We start from the raw sequence: 23998 nt of genomic DNA, 5'->3' as shown, positions 1-23998 counted from the left end.
GACAATATTGAATATGTTGTTGTTACTAGTGTTGAATTGTACATTTGAGTTTATCATGATCTTTATAATATCATTTTAACTTCTCTTACGGTAGTTTAACTTGTAGTTTATAAATTTATCTTACTTTTATTTTTATTGTTTGAATCGAGAGACTGTTGAAAACTGTTTCTTTATCTCATAAAAGGATAACATTTTCGTATCTTCCTCAAACCTTATTTGTGGAAATATGTTGGATGTGTTGTGTAGTGTGTTTTACTTTTCATAATTTAAGTTTTCAATTAATACCCTTATTTACACTTTCTCATTTTAGATTTTTTAAAAGTGTTTAACTACTACTTATAAGTTATAACGCCATATATGATCTATGGATTAGTTATAATAGTACTAAATAATATCATACATAACATATGTAATATTTCTCCTAATACTCTTAATTAGGGGTGTCAAATGGGCGGGTTTGGTTGAAATTGAAGATATTAAGATGGGTTGAAATAGAAATTGGGTTGGGTCCTGACCTGCCCAAGTTTACTTTGGGCTCAAATGAGCTTAAAAATGGGTGGGTCTTGACCCGCTTAATTTCAATAATTTTAATAATATTATTTAAGTTTTATAACCACAATCTAAATTTCAACTCAAAAAAAATAATTAAAAAAGAAGTTACAAATGGATAGATAAATCCTAAAAGATATAAAATAGGAGTAGATAGTAATTCATACATTCAATATAGGAACATACATTATATCAATGCAAATAAAAAGTCTTAAAACGGGTTGAAATTGGAGATTAAATTGAGCTCAATTGAAAATTCTCTTAAAATGAATTAATGCTTGAATGAGTTGAGATTGAACCCAACAAATTATCTTGAGCCTAAACCTTAAAATTCTAGGCGGATAAGCGAATCACCTATAGTTAGACTCATTTTTGACACCCCTACTCCCAACCAAACGACCTTTAATGTCATAAATCATAAGAATAAATACTAATAAATAAGCTAGCAAGGAAAATTCAAATGCAAAATACAACATTCTTCTCATGTGGATATTTTAATAAACAATTTTTACAAGTTTGACCACAATGAAAGTGGATAAGAACACAGGAAAGATTATTAACCAATATTATTCACACGTGGAAATATTAATATTAAATATTAACAAAATTAATAATTTAATTTAATAATATCAAATAATGCCTGTCCCAAAACATCTTTCAAAATAAGAATGTTGTTTACTATTAAAGAAAATATATTTGATGCATAAAATATTTTATTTCCATATTCATATACTCTAATATTTAAAGAAGGATTGCACTTTTAAGAGGTGTGACATATGCAATCTATCATAATATAAATATTAGTGATCGATTTTATAACTTGAATTCGTGATCAATAATTTATATGATGATAACTTTACTCTAAATACGAGACTGCAGCCTATAGAAAACAATTTTTTTTTAAAAATAATCACGAGCTCATCCATGACCTCTATGAGATTTTGATTTGAACTTTACATAAATTATTCATACAAAATAATATAATAAATAATCAAATATGATTAGTCAAGAATTCATATGAGTCAAACTTAAAATATTTATAGTTTTTTTTTATTTGAATAGTAAGGATTTAATTTATCTAAAATATTAACTAAAGATTCTTTATACTATTATTTTATTTTAACCTTTTTATACTCTAATTTACCTACTTTTAATTTTAGATGTGACATTTTAATTTTGTTATATACTTATGATTATTATTCTTTTGACTCTGTCATTTAATTTGATAGTCATTGTATAAAATAAAGATTTATCAAATTTTAATTGGTGTGTAATGTTTAATCTTTAATTCTTAATTTAAATATAGAAAATTCAATACATCAATAACTTCTTAATTTTATTTAGCAGTCAAATTATTATTTATTTCAATATGCATCTAATATATAATAAAGTATTTATATTAAAATAATATCAATTTAATTTAATTTTTTTTATGTAAATTGTCAAACTTTATACATACTTTCTTTATTGACTTAATTTAACTTATCAATTAAGACTCGAGATGCTCAACCATTTGAACTGGCAGATAATAATTACAAACATAATCAATACATAATCCAAACAATTAATTTCTCCATCATTTCTTCTTTGCTCCCATGGCAACTCCAATCACAAAAACCCCATCACCTGCATGTACAAAATTCATAGAAGAAATCACAAGAATTTACAAATCACTCCCACCAAGACCATCCATTTTAGAAATTGAAGCTTCAATTTCTGTAATAAAATCAGTAGAAACAGAAGAAAAAATAGAACTTGATGAAATTTCCAAGAAAGTAGTGGAGATAGAAGAAAATGTTCCAGCTGAGCTTTTCTCTGTGTTACAACAAGTGAGAAAAGCTATGGTTTTGTTTCAAAGCAAAGAACAGAGGAAAGAGGCTGTTCAGTTAATTGAACTTGATAAGACTTATCAAGATTTTGATGTGTTGATTCAGGAAGCTACAGAGTTGATTTCTGGAGATACCCAAATGGGAAAAATCAATTCTTTTGAGGACCCAATTGGTGAAATTGGAAAAAAAGATGAGAATTTGATGAAGGGTTTGGTTACAAGTTGTGAATTGATTACTGTTTCTTCTTCAGGTTTGGGTATTTGCTTCTCCTTTTTGCTTTTTTTGTGTCCAAGATTTCAACTTTTTGCTTGCTTGTGAGTTGTGGAGGTAGTGTGTTGTCTTTCTATCTGTCCATACTAATAGTTGTAGTATTGCTTATGTTACTATTTGTTGTTCCTTGTACTTCGATTATTTTATTATTTTGTTGTAGCTAATGTTCAGAATGCTTTGTTATGCTTTCACTTCCGTTTATTCTTTTTGTGTGTGCATCCAAGATTTCAACTTTTTGCTTGCTTGTGAGTTGTGGAGGTTGTGGAGAGCATGGATTAGGCTAGAGGTTAGTAGGTACTAGTAGTCCTAGGATTGCTTATCTGGTTTCTTGTCCTTCTGTTACTATGTGTTGTTGTAGTATATAGTTTGATTATCGCATTATTTTATTGGAAATCTTAGAATAAAAAATGTATCCAAACACAACTTCAAAAATCGTTCAAGTTTCTAACTTCAAAATCTATGGCAAAACGCTAGCTTAGATTGATGGAAAAACATCATTTATAATTTCTCCTTTTGGTCTTTCTTGGAACTTGAGCTCTAGTTTGCAAGATTCTTTTTCCTTTTTAGTGATGGCGCTAGCTTGCTACGTATGTTGACTAATCTACTAGGTTTCCAGTTATAGGTCAGTATGTGTGGCAGTGGCGGAGCTATTGATAACCCTTTGTTTGGGATTGGGGCGTAGTTGTTGTTGGCCGTCAATGTTTAGATTGATGGAAAACATCATTTAGAGTTTTTCTTTCGGGTGTCTCTCTTGGAACTTAAATCGTAGTTAGCATTATTCTTTTTCCTTTTTAGTGATGGCGCTAGCTTGCTATGTACGTCAACTAATCTACTAGGTTTCCAGCATTCGTTCAGTATGTGTGGCAGTGGCAAAGCTATTGATATCCCTTCATCGGAAAATTATAATGTGCAAATAGGTCAATTTCTTTTTTATGTATAAATACTATATATGTTGTTTGGGACCGAGACATAGTTGTTGTTGTTGTATATACTATATGTTTAATCCTGTAGCCTTCTTCGTGTGTTACTCTTTTCTATTTTAAATCCTCTTAGTAAAAGTCTTGGCTCGTTACTGATATGGCATTCAACTATACTATGTCTTAATTGTTGTGTAATTGCCTTTAGGGATCAAGCACAAAGAGAAGTACAGTTTAATGAAAGTAGCTGCCCTAATTGAAAATGCTGCCAAAACTCGAGCAAGAGTTGTCGATCTTCACAACAAGTTAATGGACAAGATTGAATGGCTTCCGTTGTCACTTGGGAAATTGGTGAATGTCACTGAGCTAAACGTTGCCGATAACCAAATTATGGCTCTTCCAACTACAATTGGTAGCCTTAATGCCTTAACGAAGCTCGATCTTCACTCCAACCAAATTATAAACCTTCCTGATTCATTTGGTGAGCTAATCAATTTGACTGATCTCGACCTTCACGCGAACAGGTTGAAATCGCTGCCAGCTTCTTTCAGGAACTTAGTAAATCTGATTGATCTTGATTTGGGTTCGAATAGGTTCGCTCATTTGCCTGATTTCGTTGGGAACTTAACCTCCTTGAAGAGACTAAACGTGGAAACAAATCAGCTCGAGGAACTTCCTTACACAGTAGGATTTTGTTCTTCCCTTGTAGAACTGAGATTGGATTTTAATCAGCTTAAAGCTCTCCCCGAGGCAATGGGAATGCTCGAACACTTGGAGATTCTTACACTGCACATCAACAGAGTTAAAGGATTACCAACGACAATGGGGAATCTTTCTCACCTCAGGGAACTTGATGTTAGCTTCAACGAAGTTGAGAACATACCCGAAACATTCTGTTTTGCTGTCAGCTTGGAAAAGCTTAATCTTGCAAACAACTTTGCAGACTTAAAAACTTTACCAAGATCAATCGGGAACCTTGAGAATCTTGAAGAGCTTGATATTAGCAACAGTCAAATAAGAACGTTGCCCGACTCCTTCAGGCTCTTGTCAAAGTTGAAAACTTTTCGAGCTGATGAGACTCCACTAGAAGTACCACCAAGGCAAATTATAAAGCTAGGGGCTCAGGTGATTTTTATGCTTACTGTGTTTCCTGTCAATCAATCTTTAAACTTTATGGTAATTTTTAGAGTTGATAGTTAAAAACATACTTGAACTATCGCCTTTTCCCGAGTTTCACACCCTACACTATCAACTCTTCCCTTTTCGTACATGAACTATCAATATCTATGTATTAAAGCACACCTCAACTATTACATAGGAAAAGGAAAAAAAACAGACGGCTGAGCCGTTGAAGTGTGTTTTAATACATATATGGTGATAGTTCAAGTAGGAAAAGGGAAAAAGGGAACATCTGATAGTTGAGGTGTGAAACTCGTAAAAAACAATTGTTTGACCATTATCTCTAGATTTTCTAACTAGTTTCGTTTTCTTCTTTTTTCTTGCCATCAGGTTGTTGTAGAGTACATGGCTGAATTCGTCGCTAAGAACGAGCTTCAATTGCAGCGGCCAAAGAGAAGGAGAGCTTTCTTTTCTCTGAGTTGCCTATTTCCTAACACCGAGAGGAAGAGGCGGATCTAGAGCATGTACTGTGGGTTGAACCGAACCTAATGCTCGCGGATCGAACTATTTGTACATCCTGCAAAAAACATTTGAAAACATATACATATTATAGGATCTCACTCATTCTGAATCCACTGACTCTAGATCCTGGATTCACCTTAGTGAGAGGTGTCGGATACCTTCAGAATCCATCAAAGCAATTATATATATATATATATATATATATGAAAAGTTACTCCAAACTATAATGATATAGCTAGCTAGAATACTGCATTTATAAGACAGTATTACTGTTTCTTATAAGAGTTGAATTGAGTGAAGATATGTTTCTCATTTCTAATTATAAAATACAACTGTCTCCGTGTGACATATCGGTCACGGGTTTGAACTGTGGTATCAGTCATTAATGCTTGCGCTAGGGTAAGTCTGACTATAACACACCTGGACCTTGCGTGAACTCGTTATGCTTTGTGCATGGGGTGCTCTTTTTTAAACACCATAAAAGTCTTATCAAGTCCTAAAAACTGCAACACAAAACATTTTGCTAAAACACAAACAAAACAAAAGGGCAATATAATAGAATTTGCATATTTTTTATTATTATTATTAGACTCTAGAAATAGAGCAATTTTTTGACAAAAGTTCAAAAATTATACCTTCACTATAAGTTCCACTAAGTCCTTTTTTTCAAAGTTTTCGTTAAACAGACATACTTTGTTAAACATTTGATAGGAGATAAAAAAAAAAACGCTTATTTTTGACAAATTTAAAGGATTTATACGAAAGAAAAGAAATCACTTACGTATATCTTATTGCCATGTGTCATTGAAAAGTAAAAAAATAATATTTACGAACTAATTTGGTGTGATTTCTTTCACATTTAGAAATTCATTTACTTCACACTTTAAATAGAAATAAATTATAATGCTGACATATTAGGTAGATATATGTGATATTTGAATAGGTAAATTAATTCATATGACCTCTTTAACCCTAAAATAAAATGAGTTAGAATATCAAAGTATCAAACGATATTGTTAACAAGGGCTTTTGAGACTCATCAGTACATAATTTTTAGTGTACCTTTGATTTGTTGAACGAGAGTCCTATGACCAACTTTCATCTATATTCGACTAGTGTGATTAGATTGTTAAGATATTTCAATTTTTCAATTTGCCCTTGGTCTTAATTTACTATAATTTTTAACCTAATAATACTTATTTGCCTTGTTAATTCCTTTTATGAAATGGATATACTGAATTCAAAAACAATTTATTAGAATTAATTCATAAAAAATATTCACTGTTTAAAGATTGCTTGTTTGACCATTAATCTCTTGGTTGAGAATTTTTTAACTAATTAGGATTGAGAATTAATCAAAGTAGATAAGGTTAACATATTTGACTAATGGTGGAAAAAAAACATATTTGACTAATCATAAAAAGATAACACAAGTACATTTTATTTTAAACTTAATTCAGAAAAGTCAAAAAATATGTGGGTTTGTTAAAGAAGGGGGAAGGAGGGGCTAGGTAGGTACCTGTGGTTGGGGTTTAGAAAATAAATTTTCATTTTTTTTTCATAATTCATTTTTTATATTATTATTTTGGATTCATATGTCACAATTTTCATTTAGTTCGCCACTTTAACATGTCATTAACAAATATGTTATACGCTTTTTACATAATTGATCGAGTCATCAAAACATGTCAAAATAACATATTCAGACTCTAATACAAATATTCAAATGGTATAAATCTTAACTGAGGTGTATAAATAAAAATTAATGTTCGTCAATTATTATTATTTTGATAAAAACATTTTAATGGATAGTGAAGTACAAATTGTCTTGAATATGTATATTTTTATATTTTACACACTCCAAGTTAAATTGATTTTTTCCCTTTGTTTCAAGATAGTACATCCCCCCCCCCCCCAATTAACACATAATTTAAATAAAACTATTATGTATGGTACTGGTGTTAAGTTTGATCCCAGTTGAAAAAGGTGTGAGATGAAAGTTAGAATTCAATATCAAACCTATGAGATTTACATAAATAGATAATTTTTTATGGTATTATCGTTAAGTTTGATCCCAATTAAAAAGGTTTTGTGATAAAAATAGAATTCAATATCAAACCTATGAGATTTACAGAAATAGACAATTATTTATGGTGTTATCGTTAAGTTTGATTTTATTTGAAAATATTATGCGAAATAGTTTTCATATAGCCATTTGGTAATTGGAATTGGTGTAATTACTAGGGTAGTAATTATCAGCCTAGTAATTACATAGTCTAGTAATTACATTGACCTGTTTGGTTGCCACAGTGTTCCCTTTGTCCTGTTTGGTTGGACGAATGTAATTACACAATTACATTTTAAAATAGATCAGATTTTGAATAAATAATATTACTATGTATAGCTGATTGTTAGAATCGATTTTCTAATTTATTATTATTATTATAAAAAATTAAAGAAAAAAAGTTAATTCTCATATTTATTTTAATCTCAAAAACTAACCCAAAAAATACAAAGATAAAATTCATACACAATCTACCTAGACATCAAAATATGTAAGTAAAATGAATCAAGAAAGAAATCTTACTGGAAAGAAGAAGTACATGGTTTGTTAATGTGCCGTTCTTAGAAATGAAAATGCCACAAAAAAGGAAGAAATGTCTTGGTATTCCAAACAAAAATATATTAAAAAAATATAATATTAAAAAATTCATGTAATTACATGGTGTAATTACACTCAATTCCTTACCCTCCCTTGGGAATTGAAGAGTGTAATTACTCTCCTTCAATTACATCCAATTCCCCTCTTACCAAGTAATTACTTAGTCTATCAAACAGGACAAAGAAAGTAATTACACCAATTTCCAATTCCATTGTGGCCTTTCAAACGTGCCCTAAAAGTTTAGAATTTGATATCAGACAGATCATAACAAGACTTGTCTTGCCACAACTCATAATAAATCATTAGTATTTAGATAAAAAAAAAATCTTGACGAATCACTTTGAGGTCTAGCATATGAATTTGTTATCGCAAGTTCTGATGAATAACTGAAATTTTAGTGCAAATCCTATTGTACTGTGGAATTAGCTATGCATAAATTTCGGTTCATTATCAATAGTTTCTGATGGATAGATTTTCCATAACTCTCAACGAATTATTAGAACTTTAATATGTATGATATCATTTTATGTAGGCGGCTATTTATGCTAATTTCTCAAAATTGTGAAATTTTGTAAACCCTACCCATATATGTATATATATATTGTGGAAGAAACTATTCATAAATTTTGAATACGTATTGTATCCTTTTATGCAGACGGTTGTTTGTGTTAATTTCTCAATTATAAAATTTCTTGAATCCGATCCATCAATATATTGAATCTTTTAACGCAAACACCTCTTATGTTAATTTCTCAAATGATGAAATTTCTTAAACACCCCATCCATCAATATATGATGTCGCACTATGGAATAGACTATTCATAAATGTCTGCTCATCACCCACAGTTTTTAATGAATAAATTTTCCACTGAGTCCTAACGAACCGTCAGAACTTTAATACCTATTATATCTGCAGACGCTTATTGAGAAATTTCTTAAATCTAACGTATCAATATATTGTATGTACTGTAAAACAAAGTATTCATGAATTTCGATTGATCACCAATTGTTTATGATAAATAGATTTACCATCACAACTCCAAATAACTCACAAAAACCTTGATGTACATATTACATTCTTTTACACGAATGATTATTCTATTAATTTCTCAAATGATGAAATTTCTTGAACCTACGACAACATATCCAGTAAAATATCATGAACCCAATCCATCAATATTATCTGGGGAAAAAATGTATCAAATAGCAAACTATTAATTCCAATTAAATGTTATAACCACAGTTTCATTTAATTATAATCTGTAGCAAACACTTGTCATTCGCCTCTCTCCCCATAAATCTCGCTTGCCACTCTCCCTGATCTCGCTCACCACTCTCCCTCGCCTCTCTCACTTTTATACAAACACAAATGTATAAATTGTGTTTGTGTTTGTATAATGCGAGAGAAAATTGTTTATACAAATACAAATACAAATATATATATTTTTGTCCTATACACTTATAATTAGGGGTGTTCACGGGTTGGTTTGGATCGTTATTGGTCAAAACCAAAACCAAACCAACTTAATCGGTTTTAAAATTATCAAAACCAAACCAAACAAAATATAATATACATTTATCGGTTTGGTGATTATCGGTTTCGGTTTGGTTTGGTTCGGTTATTCGGATATTAACCATACACAAAAATAAAAGAAATAATTCATTTAAAATGTGATAAAAAGTGACAACAATCCATTCAAAACGAAAAATAGTTAGAATGACTTAAATTACTGAACTTTCAATCACTACACTCATATACATGAAATCAATAAGATAAATGTTTCATCTTGGGCATTTTTGCTTTCAATAAGTAAATTATAAAGAATTTTTAATGAAAATATGTATACGATCTTTAAAATTGTTTATAAAAATAATATATTAAGTATGTATATTAATAAAATATATGTATATAATTCATCGGTTCAGTTCGGTTATTTCTTCGATTTTTTTCAAATAAAACCATAACCAAACCAAATAATATCGGTTTTTCAAAAATCTAAAACCAAACCAAACCAAACCCAAATAAAATCGGTTTTATTTTATCGGTTTGGTTTGGTTTTCCGGTTTGGATCGGTTTTTATCCAAACCGTGAACACCCCTACTTATAATTATACAAATACAGATCTTCCCCTACCAGTTCTCTTTTGTCTTTCTCTCTTTCTCGCTTCATACAACTACAAAGTATACATTGTATAATTTGTATTTGTATAAAGCGAGAGAGATTTGATATACAAATGTTTTATCTCGATTCAATTATATACACATTCAAATTTTATGCAGATATACAAACACAATCATTGATACATATACATAGTAATTACATATATACAATTATCTAACCGATATACATATATAATCGTTGCGCTTTTATACAAACGAATGACTGCCTGCGATTTCTACAAATATGATGCTCATAACAAACATAAAATTTGATATAGAACGCAATTATACAAAACTATAGCTATAATATACAAATATGATTTTTACGCTTGCTAAATCTAAAATTTACTGGATTATGTTGCCTAGCCCATATATAACAATAACAAGCCCATAGAAGCTCTCTAAAAGTTTCCACACATATATATGTCCAATTCTGTCTGTTGTCATTCGTAAACCTTCACTTCCCAATCCTCTGTGTGTCTGGAGAGAAGAAGGCGATAATCACAAAGCTGTAAGTCTATTTTCTTCATCTGAAATCATATAAATGTTCATAAATTCTTGATCAAAGAATGAATTTTGGAAATTTTTTTTCAATTTTTGGTTTTGTGTTTTCCCCTTTTTGCAGGTTCATTTTAATGTTTTAGTGAAAATTGAAATTCCCAAATGAGTTCTAAGGAGAAGTATATAAGGAACAATCGAAGATTAAGATCGGCTAGAATCGATCATGATTTTAATACCCATATCAGTAGTAAAAGTAATTCTTTAGATTTTTCTGGAATTTCTGAATCTGGGGTTCGTCAATTGAATCCTGAGAGTGAAATAGCTCAACAGTCAAACCCGATTAATGTCGGGTCGGATGGGGATTCGGGTTCGGGTTCGGGGATTGATGAGAGTGGGTTGAATTGCTGTACTGAGGATCAATTGGAAGATATCTTGTTGCAAAATTTGGAGGTTTTGTATAGTGAGGCTGTTACTAAGCTTATGGATTTGGGTTATGATGAGGAAGTTGCTATGAGAGCTATATTGAAAAATGGTCATTGTTATGGTGGGATGGATGTTCTGACGAATATTTTACATAACTCGTTGTCGTATTTGAATAATGGGTATGTAAATAGCGGGAGTTCTTCGAGTGGGGATGAATCAGATCAACCTTTTGTTGATTTAAGACAGTTAGAGGAGTATTCGTTAGCGGGTATGATTTGCTTGTTGCAACAAATGAAACCACATTTAAGTAAAGTGGATGCAATGTGGTGCTTGTTGGTTAGTGATCTTCATGTGGGTAGGGCGAGTGTGATGGAAATTCCTGATGGAAGTGGTCGTATTAATGGGTCGGTGGGTGGTGGTAGTAGTAGTAGTAGTACTAATGTGGAGGGTGTTGCCACTGGTCCTATTGGGGTTGTGCCCGCGATGTGTAGGTTTCATGGGGGCTGGGGTTTTGGGAATAGCACTGGTAATGCATATCCGTTAAATAAGTCTTTTGCAATTACCTCTGATTCTAGTTCACAGAAAGATATTGATTGTCCTAAGAGGTTTAACCTTACTCCGTCGATGAAAACCTTGCTAAAGAGGAATGTAGCTGCATTTACAGCTGGATTTAGGTCAAACCCTAAGTATATGCAGCGCCAGTCCCGGGTTTCCTCTAGTTCCCTGGCTGATGGTGATCAATCAAGTGGGCTTGCTCAGTCGGGTGGCTCACAAACTTCGAAAAGCCAAGATGTTGTTAACTGTGTGGTAGGTAAATTTCAAGATTTGAATCTTGATGAAAATACACAGCAACAGGGCAAGGGAAATGAAGATCTGGACCAGAAAGATGAGATGCTTCTAAGTTTGCTCGATCAGATAAAGGATCTTGAGAAACAGGTCAAGGAAAGGAAAGATTGGGCGCACCAAAAAGCTATGCAGGCTGCTAGGAAGCTTAGCCATGACTTGACAGAGCTGAAAATGTTGAGGATGGAGAAGGAGGATATCCAGAGAATGAAGAAAGGTAAACCGGCAATAGAAGATGCTACCATGAAGAAATTATCAGAGATGGAGACTAGTTTAAGAACAGCAAGCGCGAATGTTGATCGGTCAAACATGTTTGTGAAAACACTTCAGGAGGAGAACGCAGAAATGAAGGCGGAGCTGGAGGCCTCGAAGCTAAGCGCTTCAGAATCTGCGAAAAAATGCGCGGAAGCTGCAAAAAGGGAGAAAAAGTGCTTGAAGAAGCTTGGTGTTTGGGACAAACAGAAAAAGAAGCTTCAGGAGGAAATTGCAGCAGAGAAACAAAAAATTTCAGACTTGCAAAACCAGCTGGCTCAGTCAGAGGTAGCTATAAAGGATGCTGAGGTGTGATCTTTCTTCTCTTTTTCTCCTTGATGCTTACTTGTTATTGTTAATGTTGCTGTGGAAATGCTAACAACATTATACATCACTGTCTGAGAACCGGTTTAAGATTCTCGTGTCCTCATATTACGTGGCATAGCTTTGGTGCTTCATAAAGGCTTGTCATTATTGGAAGCATTTTCGTTCTAGCCTCAGATATTTGCCTGTTTTTTTTCTTTCCATATCATGAGTTATTCAGAGTCGCTAGCAAAATCTTTTAGGGAAGATGTATCATGTACTAAGTTTTATCTTTGATCATATGTTGCTTCTCTCCCGATATGACCTTTGCAAACCATAGCCATCCCTAAGTCCGACTAATTGTGTTCTTACAAAAAGAAAAAGATGTTAAATTATGTGAGGAATAGGATCCTTCCAGCTCATGTCATCAATAATTCCAAACTTAAGCATATTTGGATGAGGTTAGTACTAGGATGAGTGGCCCGCTGGGAAGTCTTTGTGTTGTATCTTTGACCGACTCAACTAGTTGAGTGAGAGTCATCCGAACTCCGAAGCTAAGTATGCTTGACAAGATTACCACTGGAATTGGTGATCTCCTGTTCAGTCATGTTGTTGTATTCCTCGCAGACTCCAACTAGTTGGAGAATATTGTAAACTATTTAGACATTTAATTATAATAAAGCTGTTCAATGAGTTGATGAACCAATTTTGCAGGTCATCAGAAACCCTATGTTTTTCTTCCTTTTTTCCCACTGTAAATTGTAAGCTATATCTATTTATCACATTGAAACTGGAGGTTGTAAATATGGTGTTTTATGTCAGAAGCTGCAAATTTTTGGACTAAGTAAGAAGCGGGGAGATGCAGCATACACCCCTATACTTTTAAGATTTGGACACGTCTCTCTACCTTCACAAGGTAGGGGTAGGACACTTGCATACACACCAGTCACCACCCTCCCAGACCCCACTTGCGGGACACACCGGGTATGTTGTTGACATGCCCTCCTTTCCCAAAGACATGCCTGGGAGATACGCAACTGTATTTCTCAAAATTGTGACCCTTTCAGGTTTCACTTGAGTAGTTCGAAAATGCAGTTTAAACTTCATAAACCTTTTCTTTCGATATGATGAGGCAAATCATCTTGCCTCGTCTTAAAAGAAGTACCTAAATTTGCACCATTTGTGCCTTCTATCAGCCAATAGACATGTTCCAGTTTCTTTCAATGCAAACAACAGTCGAACTCAGTTTTGTTTTGGAATAGTGGATATCTTTTTTTCTTTTCGAAAGCCTCGTCCATTCATTCATGTTCAAGAACATTCGAAAGCATAGTTGTTCACTCTTATCTGAAAAGGGGAAAAAGGTTGAAAAGAAATGTACGTCAATTCATGTTCATCTTTTTCATGAATTCTTGGCTAATTTTTTGTTCTTTTCTTCTTTTCTTTTCTTTCCTGATAAGTTGTCTAAAAAATGGATGATCATTACAAAATTTTAATTTGTTTTCTTAAGATTTTATGAAACCTTACATGAGATTTGTAACACATTTTTTAGTAGAAAAATGTGTCCTACATGTTGTGTTATGCTATAGGATTACTTGATCCTGTTGCATTATTTCGTTCAACATGTGTTTTACTGGGAAAAAAAAGAAGGTATTTGTGAACAATAGCAAGTCTCTTTGGCAGATCCCCACAAAGCGTAATTCAATGCGCCTAGGGTTATCGATGCATCTTTTTATTTCCTACTCTAGTCTATCCTTTCCTGGAGGTTACATAATTTGAACTGTAATAGTTCCTGCGCTGAACTGAACACCACATGATGAACTTGTCGATACATAATGTTGCTAATTTTTGACAGGTCAATTGGAGGCAGGAGCAGAAGGCTAGGCAGCAAGCATCGGCACTAGTGGACGAAGAACGACGTTTCAAAGAAGCAGCCGAGGCTAACAACAAAAGGAAGCTTGAGGAATTGCGCTCGAAGGCAGAAATAGACTTCCAGCGGCACAAGGATGACTTGCAAAGGCTTGAACAGGATCTTTCTCGGCTTAGAGCATCTACTGAGCTGCAGAATCAGTCTGCTAATGTAGTAACAGGTTCTAACGCGGAACAGCACCCCCATGGAGATATTGCAAGGATGTTACATGAGTTAGCTAATTCCGAGGAGAATTCTCCTGTGAAGGATGACTCTAGGGAGTGTATCATGTGCATGAAGCATGAAGTTTCAGTTGTTTTCCTACCTTGTGCTCATCAAGTTCTGTGTTCCAACTGCAACGACAACTTTGGAAAGAAGGGAAGAGTTGCTAAATGTCCATGCTGCAGGGCTCCAATTGAACGGAGGATCCGTGTCTTTGGTGCAACATCCTAGGCCTTCATCCCAGCTTTTATCATGGCATTCTCGTAAGCAACGGTCATAGACCTTCATCCCAGCTTTTATCATAGCATGCTCGTAAACCGTCGTTTAGACTACAAAACAATGTTTTATTTCCTGCATTATCTTAAAACTTATGCTCGTAGAAGACTATACTATCTTCAAATTTATGCTCATAGAACATATACTAAGCAAGCAGCAGCTCATTGTGTTGTAATGGGTACTTTTTATACAGGCATTTCTGAAAATGTTTTTCCCATCGTAGATGGGGCAAGCAAAAAAATATTCTCTTTGATATGTTGCAGGTTCTTATCTTGAAATGTTTTCTTTTTTAACCGTTAGGGTGTGTTCATACGATGAAAATGCTTTCTTAGAAAATGTTTTTTTTTAGAAAAGTAAGTGAATTTTTTATTTATTTTCTTGTGTTTGGTACGTAAGCTAAAAATATTGTCTTTGAAATGTGGCCATTCTTATTTTGAAAAATGTTTCTCTTTTTAACTTTAGGGTTGAGATGTTTCCTTTTTAACCTTTAGGGTGTGTTTGGTTCGATGAAAAATGTTTTTACTTATTTCTTGTGTTCAGTACACAAACAAAAAGTATTTTCTTTGAAATGTAGTCGTTCTTATTTTGAAAGATGTTATTCATAAAAATGTTTTTTTAGAAAAATAAGTGAGTTTTTCACTTGTTTACTTCAGTCCAATATGCTAGCAAAAAATAACATTTTTGAAATGTAGTCATTTTTATCTTCGAATGCTACTTTTTTTTAACCTTTAAGGTGGTATTTGTACGATGGAAACGTTTTCTTAGAAAATATTATTTTAGAAAAATAGGTGAGTTTCTTAGTTATTTAATTATGTTCGGTAACAAAAATATTCTCTTAGCAGTTCTTATCTTGGAATGTTTCCTTTTTAACCTTTAGAGTGTTATTTGTGTGATGAAAAATATTTTTTTTCAAAAAAAAATCTCTTTCAAATGTAGCAGTTTTTATCTTGAAATGTTTCTTTTTTAACCTTTAGGTGTTTTGTGATAAAAATGTTCCTTTTTTAAAAAAAAAAAAAAAACTTAGGGTGTGTTCAATATGATGTGAAAATGTTTTCTTAGATTTATTTTTTTTAGGAAAATAAATATTTTTTTACTTTTTTTTTGTGTTTGGTACGTAAGCAAAATACTACTTAATTTTTTTTATACATAATCTAGACAAACACAATAGAAGGTAGAGTTGTACAGTGGTGGGGGTGGGGGTGGGGTGAAGATGAGGTGTCATAAAGGACAGGGAGGACATAATAGGAAAATCATTTTTCTCATTTTAAATGAGCTTATTTTATGAAAGAAAATATTATTCAAAATATTTGACTAATCAAACATGAGAAAATCGAAATATTTTCTTTCATACCGAACACACCCTCTGATCTTAAGGAAAACCAGGATTGCTGTTTTTTACCTATCAAATTATGATTTTGGGACTAGTAGTATTGGTGAAAGTACAACTATCTACAGCGTAATGCTTCCTTCCCCGAGCTTTGGTTTAGTAGTAAGAGCTTAATGCCTCCTTTCCCGAACTTTGATTTAGTAGTAAAAACAGTGTGTGGTGTACGTGTCACGAATTTAAATCTTGTTATGGATCAATGTCCGTGAATGTTAATTACTCACTCTTTCTAACTTATTTGATACGCTTTTCGTTTTAGTCCGTATGAAAAGATTGATAGTACTTTAACTTTCTCTTTTCACCCCAATGAAATGGTCAATATAACTACACAAATATTAGTGACTCGTTTTAGGTCACAAATATCAAAAGTTTTATTCTTTCTTTCTTTAATTCGCGATCACTCAAAGTGCACATCACATAAATTGAAATCGATGAGTATCATGTCTCGATTATAATATGACACGTGTCGCAAATGAGTGATCGACACATGGTACAATTTGGACGGATGGTTTATAAGAGAGGGGAAGTTGAGGTGCACGAGAAAGAATCAAAAGTCAACTGTTTATAAATTATAACAGCCCAGCTGTTTTGAGAACAACATCACACATGATACCTTTTTTCTCAACTCGATGTTCGATATTTGCACTAAAGTTTTGATTGTTTGGATTCGTATTGAGTAAAACTCATAAAAAAGGGAAGCGATTCCTAATAATATTATATCATACTCAAAGTTTGAACTTGAATCCTTTAAATTGAAGTAAAGAAATAATCATATTCATTCCACCACAATCTTTGTTATAAGTACATACGATTATTATAACCCTAATGAAACATACACAATAATCTTTACTATGAGTGAGTTTAACAAACACTTTTTTATTCATTTAGCTTGGGATATTTATATTGGAGGTCTGACTAATTAAGATTTAAGTCATTTAAAACCTATTAAAATGAAGAAAAAAAATGCTCCCCGTCAAGATTTTTTTTTTTTATATATATTCAGAACTCGAACTTGATCTCAAATCTTATTCATCCCACCCTTTTAAGAAAAAGTAAAAATTTCCCTAACTATTTTTTCCATTAGTAGCTAATTAGTTAAAATCAACTACTTTTTCACCCTTCACAGCTTATAACCCGTGATATCTAACTGGAATAATTTGAAAGGGTATACACAATAATTCAGAGAAGAGTTTATGTTTTGTGTACTAATAATTAATATAAATAATTTTTATATTTATATAACTAGATATCATAAATGTTATTGACAATAATAGACCGAGTAATAATACGTTATAATCGGTTAAATTATAGAGAACATATTATGGCTAGAGGTGGCTCTTTCACACTTATGAGCATTGATGTCCTCCCATAGATGAATTTTGTAAAACATTTTTAGTGTATGTAATTTTAATTATTTTGTGAAATCAAGTAGTATAAAATTTCTGTCTAATAACGTTGAAATTAGTCTTTATTATGTATTCTTTGGTGTCTATTTAAAAAAAAATTCCTCTTATAAAGTATTATACATGTCTGGTAAATCATTATAATTCCATTCGTGAACATTCTACAAAAACCATAAGTGTTAAACAAGTAAAATGTCTTAATTATATAAAAAAAAATTGTAAAAAATCTATGTAAATTTGCTCGTTGGAAATTCATCTTGACTCGAAATGAGAGCATGTTTAAAAGAGAATCTTAGTAGATCTAACTAACCTAGTAGATTATTGTACAAATCACGACAACTGCAATATCCAACATATAATATACGTAGATCTTATTCTTACATCGTGTGTGAAGGTAAGATAATCACTTCCTTTCACCTAAATATTTTTCCACATAAGTTAATTTTACTTTCTTCTCTATTTTGACTTTATTTTGTCCATATATTAAAAAGCTAGTGAACATATTTAATATCTCAAACTAACTTTATTAGGAAACATGTGAACATACCAAACATCACACCTCTCTTTTTTTAAATGTAATAAATTTAAAGCAATGAAATCCCTCCTCTATAAATCCCAGTAATTTTCAAGAAACAATAACCTCTCATTTATACATATTTTTGCATGGCCTAACCATTTTATAACTCAAAAAAAAAAGGTACAAAAATACCCAATATGGTAGTGGAAATGGAGGTGAATAATGGAGAAAATACTACTAATAATTGGGTACCAATTATGAAGAAATTACACATGAATGTTATTGGTGAAAAAATGAAAAAAATTCCAAAATTAACATGTAGAACAATTTGGAGAGTTGGTAAAGAAGATCCAAGAAGGGTAATTCACTCACTAAAAGTTGGAATTTCATTAACATTGGTTTCATTGTTGTATTTGATGGATCCATTGTTCAAAGGATTTGGAAGTAATGCTATTTGGGCTGTCATGACTGTGGTTGTTGTTCTCGAATTCACCGCAGGTAAATAACAATGTTTTTTTTTTTTTATACTATCAGTATAGTTTAACGTGTTATCACTAATTTTTTATCAACTCGTAAATATTCCTAAACGTCTAGATATGTAAGTCTTTTGAATAAATTTACTTGTAATCACGTTACACGTAACTTGATTATACAAGTATATATATTTTTATACTATCAGTATATAAAAGTTAAATTCGTATATTTTTTGTTTTAATAATAGGGGCAACATTGTGCAAAGGGCTAAATAGAGGATTGGGAACACTATTAGCAGGATCATTGGCATTTTTGATTGAATATGTTGCCACAAAAACTGGCCACGTATTTAGAGCTATATTTATTGGAGCTGCACTTTTTTTTATTGGTAAGATTTTATTTTATTAGTTGATGCAATAGAAGAATTTTTTTTTCAGAAATTAAAAAAAAAATGTTATTTCCAAGATTTCATCAGTTATTAGAATTAACAACACATAAAAAAAGAAGAAGGAAAAATTGATTCGTTTTGTTGAATTATATTCCATCTGTCTACTTTTAAGTGTCATGTTGCGTTTTCGAAAATCAATTTGACTAATTTTTAAAGTAAAATTCGATTACATTAATTCGATTACTTTAAACAAAAAATTTAGTTATTCAAAAAACTATACGAAAAGTACTATAAATTCCAATTTTTTACATATCAATATGATGAAAAAATAAATCGTAAAATGTTAGTCAAAGTTATTATCGTTTGACTCTAAAAAAAGAAAACTATGACAATTAAAAGTGGACGGAAATAGTATGATCATTTCATATTTTAGACATGACATATTTTTATTTACTTAATTGTACGTTTTTAACATGTCTCCACACGTGTTGGATCAAATTCTTTTTCATATAGTTCAAATACTGTAATTTTTTAAAAGAAAATAATTGTTGGTGACATGAATTTAAATGTAATTGTGTGATAATCTCATATAAAAGCTATTGGACAATTAGTTTAGTATTTAGGTAATTATCTTTTCGACATATTTGCTGTATTTTATTTATTTATTTATTTGATTTTCTATTTGACAGGTGCTACAGCGACGTACATGAGATTTATTCCTTACATAAAGAAAAACTATGATTATGGCGTGGTGATATTCCTCTTGACTTTTAATTTGATTACTGTATCAAGCTATCGTGTTGATAACGTATTAAAAATCGCGCACGAGCGTTTTTATACAATAGCTATTGGTTGTGGTGTTTGTCTCCTCATGAGCCTATTGATATTTCCAAATTGGTCAGGTGAAGACCTTCATAATTTCACTGCTGCTAAATTTGAAGGCTTAGCAAAGTCCATTGAAGGTAATTAAGACGGTATTTTGTAAATACGTAATTATCTTAAATATATTAACTATTTCTTTATTTTTTGATTGCATGGAAGAGACAATTTAATGATGGGATATTAGCTCTTTTGGTTTTTCAGTTATTGATAAATTTTTATTTCGGTTCTTGTGTTATCTCATTAAAACATATTTAATTAATTACAAATGTATGTTTTTAGTGTACTTTTATATTGGAATTATGTTATAATACTTGGGTTATATTTAGAACAATATTACAATGAAATATCGAGTAATTAATATATAATATAAGCTTAATATAACACACTCATAAAAGTGTACATTCTAACTAATTTAAGGTTAAATGTATTTAGTCAAACATCATAAGGATCGATCAAAATCATAATTATTTACCCATAGCCAAGAGATATATCAGAAGTGATTATTAATGATCTATTGTTTTATTTTTCGAATTTTGCTAATTCTACTTACTAAGAACATTCTATCTTCTATGCACTATCCTTTAGGTGATCTGATTATACAAAAATGTTCTTTTAAAATTCATCTCATATTCTACACTAGCATAGCTATACTATAAGTCACATAAACTATGTCTTAATTATTTGATCATGACTAATTATAGTACCCTTCGGTGTGGCCCAGTGGTTTGGGCTTGAGACTTCCATGTTGGAGATCTCAAGTTCGAAATCCCTTATCAGCGAAAGCAAGAGGTTTGTCTTCTGGGTCGAGCTCGTCGCATTAGGATTGCCTAGTGCGGGTTACCTCTTCTATGTAGTTTGCGAGCTATTACATAGGAGCGGGGATTTTTACCCTGTGCACACCCAAAGGGTAACGGTTGCGTTGTCATAATTTTTTATTATATATGTATAGTTTTATTTGATGCTACATAATTCAATTATACTATTATATACTGATGAATTATACTTTAAACTTATATATAAACTATATATGCAGCTTGTGTTAATGAGTATTTCAGTGATGAGGAACAACAAAAAACCAAAGAAAATTCTTCAGATTTGGAGGATCCTATTTACAATGGTTACAAAACTGTATTGGATTCAAAATCATTTGATGAGACCTTGGTAAGTTCTTGAATTTCCTCATCATAATTAAATACTATAATGTTTTATATTTGTCCTTAAACATTCCTTTATAATATGCATAACCTAATAACTCAAAAGAGCTAAAATTCAAAACCTATAAACTTCATGTCCTGAACCCACTGTCAGTATATGACCAAAAGTAAACAATTTTGCATAGTCATTATAAATTGTTTATTATATATATTTCTTATTTTGTCAGTGATTATAGACGAATATAAATTATTGTAAAATTCTGCATACGCCACTGTCAGTATATGACCAAAATTAAACAATTGAAATATGATTGGAGCAGGCATTATATGCAAGTTGGGAGCCAAGACATTCAAGACATTGTTATAGGTTTCCATGGCAACAATATGTTAAATTGGGAAATGTTCTACGCCATTTTGGATATACAATTGTTGCTCTTCATGGTTGTCTTCAAACTGAAATTCAGGTACATATGACTTAATTCTTTTCTTTAGTTGATTGATTCTATTATATGTTTATCTTTCTATTATTGTAGGCATAATACATAAACATGTCTTTAACTTGGCTTCAACTGACATCTGTACCCTCCAACTTTGGGTGCACACAAATAGACACTTAAACTTGTATAAAATTGAACAAGTAGACACACGCGTCCTACATGGCATAATACACGTAGGATGCCATGTAAAACACAAAATTGACATGCAGGATACCACATAAATGATTGTGTCTATTTGTTCAATTTTGTATAAATTTAAGTGTCTACTTGTGCACACCCAAAGTTAGAGGCATAGAATGTCAGTTGAAGTCAAGTTAAAGGGCACGTTTATGTATTATATATGCCATTATTTTATTAATCTATTTTTTTGCGCGAGGGGGAAGAGGAGAGTCTAGGACCTAGGATGCGTTTGGTACGAAAGAAAATGTTTACTTGAAAATACGTGATTTTCTTACTTATTTTCTGGTGTTGAACGAAACCTTTGGCTTACCCTAATTTTCCAGGGAATGAACCATCATTCAATGTATATTGATTGAGAATCTGTGTAGGATCATTATAACATAAGCAAAAAATTATTTCAAGAACATCGATCTATGTATAATCTAGACAAACTATGGGTTGAGGTGGGGGTGGGCGAGTTTGGTATGAAGAAAATATTTCTTACTTATTTTCTCGTATTTGATAAGTAAACAGTAAATTAAATATTATATCAAGACCATTTGTATATAATCTAGGTAAACACTATCTGAGTGAGGGTCAGGATAGGGTGGTCGAGATCAGGGGGTTGATAGGAAGGAAACAATTAATGTGGAATGTTACTTACGAAAACTTGTTATATAAAATGAATACATGAAGTTTGGTGATGATCATTATTTAAGTTTCATATATTGACTCATGTCCAAAAATTTTTAACTATAGTATGTTAGTTATTACTTTTATATCGTTTTGATTTACGTATAATTATGTCATAAGTGATCTGATTATGTAAATATTTTTTTATTCAGACTCCTCGATCGGTTCGAGCAATGTTCAAAGATCCATGCATAAGACTCTCAGGAGAAGTAGCAAAAGCTCTAAAGGAATTAGGAGATAGCATAAGATATCGTAGACATTGTTCACCAGAAATTCTATCTGATCATCTTCATGAAGCTTTACATGACCTCAACAAAGCAATAAAATCCCAACCAAAACTCTTCATTGGTTCAAAAAACAACACAAACAAGCTAACCCTAGCAACTGTCGTTTCTAAAGGACAGTCTGGTGCACTAAACTCTCGTAGGGTTTCCTTATCAAGTGTGAAGACAGACACGTCCGCGTTGCTTGATTGGAAATCCAAATTAAGAGGTGGTAGTAGTACTACTCATGAAAATTTAAAATTGAGGCCAACATTGAGTAAGATTGCTATAACAAGTCTTGAATTTTCAGAGGCATTGCCATTTGCTGCTTTTGCTTCTTTGTTAGTGGAAATTGTGGCAAGACTTGATCTTGTTATTGAAGAAGTTGAAGAATTGGGAAGAATTGCACATTTCAAAGAGTATAATGATGATGATGAACATCATGTTGTTGTGGAAATTGATAAAAAAAATTCAAAGCCTTTACCAAGTCAATTGCCAACTCAGGATTCAGGAGATTAATTAATTGCCATTAAAAAATATAATTTTCATGGTTGATCTATTGATTAGTGAAATGTACTAATTATTAAGATATATACTTGTATGATTGATGACTTATTTTTCTTATTTGGGTTGAAATGGTATTTTTCGATGTCACGTCATTAAAGAATGACCGCGATATATCACTTTTCGGCTTGAATGACCTTTTGAGTTAAATAATATGTTTTCATCTATCTTCAATAGTTATTAAGTTATGTTTAAATGAAACTCCAACTTATAGTGAAAAACAAATACTTTAGAAGTATTTTCATTTGCCAAAAATAACACTAACAAATTAATTCTAGTGATTGTTGTCTCTAGAGACAGTTCCGTGCACTTAGCTCTCGTAAGGATTTCCTTATCGAATCTTTGCTTGAGTGGAAATCCAAATTAAGGGGTATAGTAGTACTCATGGAAATTCCAAAAAGAATTATGAAAGGAAGTCATTGTGGCCAACATTGTGTAAGACTGCTATAACAAGTCTTAAATTTTCAAAATATTGCCATTTGCTAGTGGAAATTATGTCAAGCCTTGATCTTGTAGAAATCAATATGAATGTTTCATATGGAAATCAAAGCAAGGTTTGATCTAGTAGAAATCGATATGAATTTTTTTAATGAGGACCTCCGTAATGAATTGGGGAAGCATTACATATAGTTCCACCATTTTAAGACATATTTTCGCATTTACGAGCAAACCTTTAGGAATAAAGCGACTTTCTTGGTTTTTCGTATGTATTATCCCATTGATCTGACGCCTTAAAGCACCCAAAAAAAAAATCAGAAAAAACTTTATGAGGAACTTTGTAATGAGTTGGGGAAGCATTACGTATAGTCCCACCAATTTTAAAACATATTTTCGCATTTACGAGCTAACATTTAGGAATACCATGA

At 31.8% G+C, this 23998-nt stretch overlaps 3 protein-coding genes across 4 annotated transcripts; all 3 read left to right on the top strand.

Annotated features, from left to right (window-relative positions):
• Positions 1–2052: 2052 nt before the first annotated feature.
• LOC102600439 (plant intracellular Ras-group-related LRR protein 5-like) lies at positions 2053–5505 on the top strand. 2 transcript variants are annotated; one of them, XM_006362440.2, is made up of 3 exons: positions 2053–2628; positions 3774–4690; positions 5075–5505. In XM_006362440.2, the coding sequence occupies exons 1-3, from the start codon at positions 2145–2147 to the stop codon at positions 5201–5203; spliced, it is 1530 nt and encodes a 509-aa protein (XP_006362502.1). In that variant the 5' UTR covers positions 2053–2144; the 3' UTR covers positions 5204–5505. The 2 variants fall into 2 exon arrangements, with proteins under 2 accessions (XP_006362502.1, XP_006362501.1); XM_006362439.2 differs by having other exon boundaries at positions 2053–2634.
• Positions 5506–10446: 4941 nt separating this feature from the next.
• LOC102600104 (MND1-interacting protein 1-like) lies at positions 10447–14995 on the top strand. The gene is made up of 3 exons (XM_006362438.2): positions 10447–10539; positions 10654–12356; positions 14203–14995. Exons 2-3 carry the CDS (start codon positions 10692–10694, stop codon positions 14707–14709), a joined length of 2172 nt encoding a protein of 723 aa, XP_006362500.1. The 5' UTR covers positions 10447–10539; positions 10654–10691; the 3' UTR covers positions 14710–14995.
• Positions 14996–18199: 3204 nt separating this feature from the next.
• Positions 18200–23234, top strand: LOC102606268 (aluminum-activated malate transporter 12-like). The gene is made up of 6 exons (XM_006362455.2): positions 18200–18556; positions 18780–18920; positions 19610–19882; positions 20836–20963; positions 21277–21420; positions 22458–23234. Exons 1-6 carry the CDS (start codon positions 18256–18258, stop codon positions 23085–23087), a joined length of 1617 nt encoding a protein of 538 aa, XP_006362517.2. The 5' UTR covers positions 18200–18255; the 3' UTR covers positions 23088–23234.
• Positions 23235–23998: the final 764 nt, after the last annotated feature.

Source organism: Solanum tuberosum, unplaced genomic scaffold, assembly GCF_000226075.1.
Source record: "Solanum tuberosum cultivar DM 1-3 516 R44 unplaced genomic scaffold, SolTub_3.0 scf00402, whole genome shotgun sequence".
Taxonomy (NCBI): domain Eukaryota; kingdom Viridiplantae; phylum Streptophyta; class Magnoliopsida; order Solanales; family Solanaceae; genus Solanum; species Solanum tuberosum.
This window is presented reverse-complemented; position numbering and strand designations above follow the sequence as displayed.

What these genes read in the sequence shown, in the direction of transcription:
- LOC102600439 (XM_006362439.2), top strand. Translation starts at nt 2,145, where the DNA reads ATGGCAACTCCAATCACAAAAACCCCATCACCTGCATGTACAAAATTC. An exon ending in TGTTTCTTCTTCAGGTTTGG is followed by an intron (nt 2,635 to 3,773) that starts GTATTTGCTTCT and finishes AATTGCCTTTAG; the next exon opens with GGATCAAGCACAAAGAGAAG. An exon ending in TTATAAAGCTAGGGGCTCAG is followed by an intron (nt 4,691 to 5,074) that starts GTGATTTTTATG and finishes TCTTGCCATCAG; the next exon opens with GTTGTTGTAGAGTACATGGC.
- LOC102600104 (XM_006362438.2), top strand. Translation starts at nt 10,692, where the DNA reads ATGAGTTCTAAGGAGAAGTATATAAGGAACAATCGAAGATTAAGATCG. An exon ending in TAGCTATAAAGGATGCTGAG is followed by an intron (nt 12,357 to 14,202) that starts GTGTGATCTTTC and finishes AATTTTTGACAG; the next exon opens with GTCAATTGGAGGCAGGAGCA.
- LOC102606268 (XM_006362455.2), top strand. Translation starts at nt 18,256, where the DNA reads ATGGTAGTGGAAATGGAGGTGAATAATGGAGAAAATACTACTAATAAT. An exon ending in TGTTCTCGAATTCACCGCAG is followed by an intron (nt 18,557 to 18,779) that starts GTAAATAACAAT and finishes TTTTAATAATAG; the next exon opens with GGGCAACATTGTGCAAAGGG. An exon ending in GTCTTCAAACTGAAATTCAG is followed by an intron (nt 21,421 to 22,457) that starts GTACATATGACT and finishes TTTTTTATTCAG; the next exon opens with ACTCCTCGATCGGTTCGAGC.